Source organism: Cyprinodon tularosa, unplaced genomic scaffold (genome assembly GCF_016077235.1).
Source record: "Cyprinodon tularosa strain WSP-4 unplaced genomic scaffold, ASM1607723v1 ctg546, whole genome shotgun sequence".
NCBI classification, from domain to species: Eukaryota; Metazoa; Chordata; class Actinopteri; order Cyprinodontiformes; family Cyprinodontidae; genus Cyprinodon; species Cyprinodon tularosa.
In genome coordinates this window covers 475,690-483,869 of record NW_024039281.1, presented here as the reverse complement: position 1 = coordinate 483,869, position 8,180 = coordinate 475,690, and the positions used below count along the sequence as shown (strand labels likewise).

Genomic DNA, 8,180 nt, shown 5'->3' with positions numbered 1-8,180 from the left:
TGACAGCACCTTAGGAATTAGGGGCAGGGTGCTCTTAAAAACTACAAGTAAAATGTTCATTTTTTTAAAAACTACTGAATTGGCTGCTTGATGTGGCTCAAGTCATGGAGATTTTCTTTTGGTAAGTTTCTTTTCATTAATTTGTTTATGTAGAGGTAGTTCAGAAGTTTCATTTTTATTATTGGAGTTTACTGAAACTTTCTTTTTTTCCTCTAGGCTCTTTCTGTCCCTCATATTTGCTGTTGGACAATGTCAAGTAAAAGGTGAACTTGAGTATTGTAGTACCATCAGTAAAATGAACACAAAAAATGCTCGGCCAAACTTTAAATTCTTATGTGGCAACTAATCTGTTCTGAACAGGTGGATCCAGCTTTGCTAAACATGGACATGGGGAAGGCTTCCCTGCCTATCAGTCGGTATTTAAGGAAAAAAGGTTTCCTGTTGAGCCGTTCTTCCCAATTGGGGGTCCTGTACCTGATGGACTGTCACCAAACCTGCCTTTTGTTAACCAGTATTATGGCTACCTACCACAGGGCCCTAGACTGGAACAAAATCCATTACAGCATCAAGGTACCCCACCTCAGAGGGGGCCCAGTTATCCACGCCAGGCCCCCTCTGTGCCCCAGTCTAGCAACTATGTGCTACAGGGACCAAAAAGGCCTTGGCAAAACAGTAATGCCAACATACAACCGGTCCCAGCTGCAGTGAAATATCTGGCTTACCCAACCAATATGCAACAACTCCATGTCTTCCAGCAGCCGGGCGCCCCCAAGCAGCCGTTCGTCTACCCGCCCCAGCAGCCTCAGCCGGGCGCCCCCCAGCAGCCGTTCGTCTACCCGCCCCAGCAGCCTCAGCCGGGCGCCCCCCAGCAGCAGTTCGTCTACCCTCCCCAGCAGCCTCAGCCGGGCGCCCCCCAGCAGCAGTTCGTCTACCCTCCCCAGCAGCCTCAGCCGGGCGCCCCCCAGCAGCAGTTCGTCTACCCTCCCCAGCAGCCTCAGCCGGGCGCCCCCCAGCAGCAGTTCGTCTACCCTCCCCAGCAGCCTCAGCCGGGCGCCCCCAAGCAGCAGCCTCAGCCGGGCGCCCCCAAGCAGCCGTTCGGCTACCCTCCCCAGCAGCCTCAGCCGGGCGCCCCCAAGCAGCAGCAGTTCGGCTACCCTCCCCAGCAGCCTCAGCCGGGCGCCCCCAAGCAGCAGCAGTTCGGCTACCCTCCCCAGCAGCCTCAGCCGGGCGCCCCCAAGCAGCAGCAGTTCGGCTACCCTCCCCAGCAGCCTCAGCCGGGCGCCCCCAAGCAGCAGCAGTTCGGCTACCCTCCCCAGCAGCCTCAGCCGGGCGCCCCCAAGCAGCAGCAGTTCGGCTACCCTCCCCAGCAGCCTCAGCCGGGCGCCCCCAAGCAGCAGCAGTTCGGCTACCCTCCCCAGCAGCCTCAGCCGGGCGCCCCCAAGCAGCCGTTTGTCTACCCGCCTCAGCCGGGCGCCCCCAAGCAGCCGTTTGTCTACCCGCCTCAGCCGGGCGCCCCCAAGCAGCCGTTTGTCTACCCGCCTCAGCCGGGCGCCCCCAAGCAGCCGTTTGTCTACCCGCCTCAGCCGGGCGCCCCCAAGCAGCCGTTTGTCTACCCGCCTCAGCCGGGCGCCCCCAAGCAGCCGTTTGTCTACCCGCCTCAGCCGGGCGCCCCCAAGCAGCCGTTTGTCTACCCGCCCCAGCAGCCTCAGCCGGGCGCCCCCAAGCAGCCGTTTGTCTACCCGCCCCAGCAGCCTCAGCCGGGCGCCCCCAAGCAGCCGTTTGTCTACCCGCCCCAGCAGCCTCAGCCGGGCGCCCCCAAGCAGCCGTTTGTCTACCCGCCCCAGCAGCCTCAGCCGGGCGCCCCCAAGCAGCCGTTTGTCTACCCTCCTCAGCCGGGCGCCCCCAAGCAGCCGTTTGTCTACCCGCCACAGCCGGGCGCCCCCAAGCAGCCGTTTGTCTACCCGCCTCAGCCGGGCGCCCCCAAGCAGCCGTTTGTCTACCCGCCCCAGCAGCCTCAGCCGGGCGCCCCCAAGCAGCCGTTTGTCTACCCGCCCCAGCAGCCTCAGCCGGGCGCCCCCAAGCAGCCGTTTGTCTACCCGCCCCAGCAGCCTCAGCCGGGCGCCCCCAAGCAGCCGTTTGTCTACCCGCCCCAGCAGCCTCAGCCGGGCGCCCCCAAGCAGCCGTTTGTCTACCCGCCTCAGCCGGGCGCCCCCAAGCAGCCGTTTGTCTACCCGCCCCAGCAGCCTCAGCCGGGCGCCCCCAAGCAGCCGTTTGTCTACCCGCCCCAGCAGCCTCAGCCGGGCGCCCCCAAGCAGCCGTTTGTCTACCCGCCCCAGCAGCCTCAGCCGGGCGCCCCCTAAGCAGCCGTTTGTCTACCCGCCCCAGCAGCCTCAGCCGGGCGCCCCCAAGCAGCCGTTTGTCTACCCGCCCCAGCAGCCTCAGCCGGGCGCCCCCAAGCAGCCGTTTGTCTACCCGCCCCAGCAGCCTCAGCCGGGCGCCCCCAAGCAGCCGTTTGTCTACCCGCCCCAGCAGCCTCAGCCGGGCGCCCCCAAGCAGCCGTTTGTCTACCCGCCGCAGCAGCCTCAGCCGGGCGCCCCCAAGCAGCCGTTTGTCTACCCTCCCCAGCAGCCTCAGCCGGGCGCCCCCCAGCAGCCGTTCGTCTACCCGCCCCAGCAGCCTCAGCCGGGCGCCCCCCAGCAGCCGTTCGTCTACCCGCCGCAGCAGCCTCAGCCGGGCGCCCCCCAGCAGCCGTTCGTCTACCCGCCGCAGCAGCCTCAGCCGGGCGCCCCCCAGCAGCCGTTCGTCTACCCGCCGCAGCAGCCTCAGCCGGGCGCCCCCCAGCAGCCGTTCGTCTACCCGCCCCAGCAGCCTCAGCCGGGCGCCCCCAAGCAGCCGTTCGTCTACCCGCCCCAGCAGCCTCAGCCGGGCGCCCCCAAGCAGCCGTTCGTCTACCCGCCCCAGCAGCCTCAGCCGGGCGCCCCCAAACTGTTGCAGCAGCCCATGAATCCCCAACAGAAATTCATCTTGGGCAGGAAGCATGTTGACCATATCAAACTGCCCCAAAAACCTGCTACTTTCAGCAGGACGAGTCCGTCCAACAGGCGGCACTCATGAATTTTGTCGACACCTAAAAACTTGGATGTGCTGTTGAAAGGTGAAAAATAAAATGTGCTGTGAACTATCAATTTGTTCCTAGAAACTGTTTTTTATATATATATACAGTTTGCCATTGGTATAATTGCCCTTGAGGTCCAATTGCAGAAATTTGGGCTCAGAAATGAATAGGATTTATTCTATAGATTTTCTAAAAGTGGGTGATTTCCCTGGGGTATAACCACAAACATCTGTGTAGAAAACGCTGCCTGAATTCCTAAGCACTAATCCTTTGTGCGTTCCCATGAGGGTCTGCCATATTAAAGACTGTCCCAGAGTGTGGACCGTTGAGCCCTAAAAGGGTCTGTATCGGTGCTAGCTTGCTGAAATTTGTCAGTGGGTGTAACGGCAGCCTAACGCTGAGGAAACTCTTGCATCCAAATGCAAGTTTTGCTGGTTTGCATCTTAGTTACACCGCAAGCGCTGGAAGCGGCAAAACCGTTTTTTTATCATGTTAAGGTCAGATGTGTGACGAGCAGCTTTGATCAAGAGTGTCCAGTAAAGTGTATATTCTGCTGCTCCTGTGTTCAATGGCATAGAGCAGCTTTGCTATATTTGCTGGTTTAAGTATTTAAAAAGCAAAGTGTGAAAGGCCACCTGAAAACTTAACCTGTGCAGTCCATCCAGATTTACAATCCTGCTTCAAAGATTGTTTCGCTGTCAGAGCCGCTCAGACCTCCGTACAGTCTGCTTTGTCACTGGAAATCCCCTTGAACGGGAGCCTCTGACCCGATCACCTATTCTGAGTTTTCCACTAATGTTCGTGGCGACAGAAAGGCGTTTTTCATGTATGCAATCCAAACTATAAGCAATAGAATAATAAAAGCGAACATATTTTTCCGGCAGGTTGACCTTTTCAGATTATTGGCATTAAACTGTTTTAGAGGAGTGATCATAGCAATCTGCATCGGCAGTGCTGTCTCCATGCCAACTCCCACATCGGTGTCTCTGTGATGCATTTAGCAGCAGAAGTTCAGTTTTTCCAGATGCTTGAGCAGCACGTCAACTCTTGAGGCGCTGCTCCTGCTTCTCAAAACACGCTGCAGGACCTTTTGATGCTTGTCAACCATTGACTTTTGCATGTAAACCAGCTGCTTCTGCTGCCTCTAGAACATGCATTCTGAATGTAGAATAACAGAAAACCTCAAGTGGGGTATGACAAAGCGTCATGTATATATTTGACTGTATAAATTTGTTTTAAGGGTTTAAATGTTTTTCATGCTAAGCTACAGCCACACACGGCACGTTAATGTGTTGCCATAGAAACGACTGCTTTGCTTTTCCGATGGAGGGAAGAGGCTATCACATTCTTGTCTGTACACCACACCTTAAAGGCGCCCTCCACAGCTGCAAGTGTGGCTTCATTGGGAGTGACACTTGATAGTATAGGGTTAGTGCTTAGGGGAGGTTTGGGATTTGGTCTATATTCCAACGCTGGTCAGAAGTTTCCCCAATCATGAACTTTGGACCACCAGTAATCTGAAGTAACTGCTAAGAGGGGAAAATATCAATGTCTGATTAAGGATGAAGTTCAGAGGATCAGACAGAAATTCTAATGAGATTCTTTGGAAGGAGCTGAAATGTACTGCTGGAAAATGCCTTCTTCAAACCTGAGACAGTTGACGGTTACAGAAATGGTTTGATTGCCTCCAAAGGTTGTACAACAAAATATTAAGTTAAGGGTACTGTCATTTCTGTCCAGGCCTGTTCAAGTTAAATTTTTTTTAAATCGTTCCATTAAAAAGCAATTAGCGCGATGCTATATTTAGGCCCCGATACCTGGCTGTGCAGTATTGGCCGATACCATCTGTTTGAAACTGATGTGTGTCCATATATATGAAGAACTGCATAATACTTGGATGTAAAATAATTGCCATCATGGTTTTGTCAAGCTGCTGCCTAGCTTTGTGAATCAGGAAAAAGACTCATAGGAAGTGAATCCAGTAGAAGTTTTAATTCTCTACCTGGAATGGGTGACTGGTAGAATAAACATTTGGCTCTCAAAATGATATCGGTGCCCTATTTGTTGGTACTCACCAATACCACCATTTTAGTGCTGGATCGGAGCCCTGCCCGATACTGGTATTGGTGCAACACTAAAAGCAAAAAATAAAAAATACTAAAACCAATGTCCTGGCTTTCATTGTTTTCAGTTCAGAATTTTGTATCACTTCTCAGATTCATGTTTTTTGTGTGTGACTTTTTTCTTTAATTGATGGGTACCAAAAATGTCCTCCTTGTTTAGCAGATGAAAACAGTGATCCAATCCCAATACGACTGAAGATAAAAGTGCAACACATTCATTTTTTAATGTTTAAATAAAACCATGAAATTGAACTAGATCAAATAGGCTAATTGGTTATGGTCAGAGATGGGAAGTAACGAAGTACAAATACTTCGTTACTGTACTCAAGTAGATTTTTCTGATATTTTTACTTTACTTTACTACTTATTTTTATGGCGACTTTTTACTTCTACTCCTTACATTTTTACACAAATATCTGTACTTTCTACTCCTTACATTTTTAAAAATTGGCTCGTTACTTTAGTTTTGAATCATTTCAATGGAGTTACCATTATTATTTTTCACGTCATCAATACCAAATTCAATCTAATTGGATGGGAATCTACGTTGCATTTGACGCACCACTACAAGATGAATCGAAAGATTCGGCGGTATTCATTCGCGGCAAATCATTGCAGCTTGGTGGCGGTGGCGTTAGCATAGTATCATGGACGACGCGATGATTGAAAATGAACACAACAGAGATCTAGTCCTATTGGCAGACATCCATTTAAAATGTAGGCAACCGCATGAAAAAAGTGGTTTCTACTTTTACTTTTATACTTTAAGTAAATTTACAAGCCTGTACTTTGTTACTTTTACTTGAGTAAAGAAGTTTAATCAGTACTTCCACTTTTATCAGAGTATTTTTTAACACAAGTATCTGTACTTTTACTCAAGTACGGAAAGTGAGTACTTTTGCCATCTCTGGTTATGGTTTCTGTGCCAAGTGTACATAAGAAACTAAAATAGTATTTTGGGAATATGGACAGGACTGGTTCTAGAGCCATCTATCAGCTCTAAGAGCACATGGCGTTACTGGCCCAACTTATAGCAGATCTGCTGATGCTGATTTCCTCATTTCGTGTTCCATATTTCATATAACTCCCAGGAACCAGCAAGCAGAAGCTTCTCCTGTTTTATTAGGAAGTGCGATTAAGTTTACCGCTGTGCTCACATGTATGACAAGCTGTTTTAAGACATAACCAGACTGAATATTCATTACTGATATCTGCAACATAATTTTGTCAAAAGTCAAAACTCCTATTCAAAATATGTTATATTTTGCCTAGTCAAAAGTGAATTACATATCCCACCAGAGAGCGTTGTCACCAGCTGTCTCACTGTGTGGTGTGGAGGCTGCAGCCTCAGACTGGATGACAGTGAGGAGAGTGTTGAGAACAGCAGAGAGGATCATTGGGGCTTCTCTTCCCTCCATAAAAGACATTTCACCCCAGTGCTGCGTGTCCCGAGCCCGTAACATCATAAATGACCCCTCACACCCCCACCATGGATTGTTCTATCTGCAGCCCTTTGGGAAGAGACTTCGAAGCATTGGATGCAGGACCTGCAAATATCTACTATGGTGTTTCTAGACCAGATTTGCTCAGAGTGAATTCAACAGGTTTTCATGGGGGAAAAGTATTTTTTTTTAAACTAAAAGAAAAAAAGAGAGCAATACTTTATCATTTTAGATATAATTAAGTGAGTTGTGGATCCACAGACTTGTGCCCAAACATAATTTGCATCCCAGCAGCCCAGAATCAGTGGTTACTGAAGCCTGACTGAAGAAATCTTTTTCTACTCACTCCCATAAGGAGTAAATGCAGAGACCACAGCACTGTGCCGACACGCCATCCTCTTCCCTACTTGTTAAATGTCTTATGTTTACAATTAAATGTTTGCTTTAGATTGAATAATGTGGAGTATTGGCCTAGTGGGTTGGAGCAGTGTATTGTGCTCTTAGAAGGTTGCAAGCACGCCAGTTCGATCCTGAAAGCCTCCACCCTGGATTCCTGGACCCCACACTGCTCCCCGGGCGCCACACAATGTCAGCCCACTGCTCCCCTAGAGGATAGATTAAATAGAGAGAGGGAATTTCCCCATTGTGGGACAATAAAAGGGATTTACACTTACTTTACACTATGATTTAAAAATATAGCATTTAATTCCTGGCATAATTCTGTTTCACATTTTGTTTTGAAGTCTCAGATATTTCCTGAACATGACAGAGTAATGTACCACCAAAGAATGGTCAGTGCATACAATTATTTTTACCATTAAAGTAAAAGCATTATGGAGGACCAACTCTGCCATATTTAGAAATAAATACAGAAATAAATAAATGCTCAATAAATAATAAAGAATATACAATTAATTGCCCCCAAAATACAATAAACTAATACATGTAGGAAGAAATTAAACTTTACAGTGAGACATAAATGTATATATCTCTTTTATGTTGCTTATTTATTTATTCGCCTTTTTTATAATTACCTTATTTATCTATTGTCCATTATAATCTTCAACTTTATTTATTTATCACTTATTTCTTTAAGTATTTATTTATTTGCATGTGATAATATTTTTGTCTAGATTATTATTTCTTTGTATTTTTTCCACCCTTTTTATATCACTATTTATTTATTTTTGCCTGGTGTTTTACATTTCTGTATGCATTTCTGCCTCATTATGCAAATCAGAAGAGGTGTGTCTTAGAGGAAGAATAAAACAGGCAAAAATATTACACCATGCACAAAAATAAATACTTAAAAAAATAAGTAATGAATAAATCAAGTTGAAGTTTCATAAGGCGCAATAAATAGATAAGGCAAAGTTTAACAAGGAGAATAAACTCAGAGATTCATATATTTATGTCTCACAGAATAATTTCATTTCTTGCTACATTTATTTATTTATTGTATTTTGGGGGGGCAATTAATTGTATGCTTATTTAGTTTTG

General features: G+C 48.3%; 1 protein-coding gene across 1 annotated transcript; it reads left to right on the top strand.

Annotated features, from left to right (window-relative positions):
* Positions 1-366: 366 nt before the first annotated feature.
* On the top strand, positions 367-3,114 carry LOC119796378 (basic proline-rich protein-like). Its single transcript, XM_038304887.1, has 3 exons — positions 367-1,149; positions 1,191-2,269; positions 2,337-3,114. Exons 1-3 carry the CDS (start codon positions 745-747, stop codon positions 3,112-3,114), a joined length of 2,262 nt encoding a protein of 753 aa, XP_038160815.1. The 5' UTR covers positions 367-744.
* The last annotated feature ends 5,066 nt before the right edge of the window (positions 3,115-8,180 follow it).

Coding starts and splice junctions, on each gene's coding strand:
- LOC119796378 (XM_038304887.1), top strand. CDS start 745: ATGTCTTCCAGCAGCCGGGCGCCCCCAAGCAGCCGTTCGTCTACCCGC. Junction 1,150..1,190: donor CCCCAAGCAGCAGCAGTTCG/GCTACCCTCCCC, acceptor GCCCCCAAGCAG/CAGCAGTTCGGCTACCCTCC. Junction 2,270..2,336: donor CCGGGCGCCCCCAAGCAGCC/GTTTGTCTACCC, acceptor TACCCGCCCCAG/CAGCCTCAGCCGGGCGCCCC.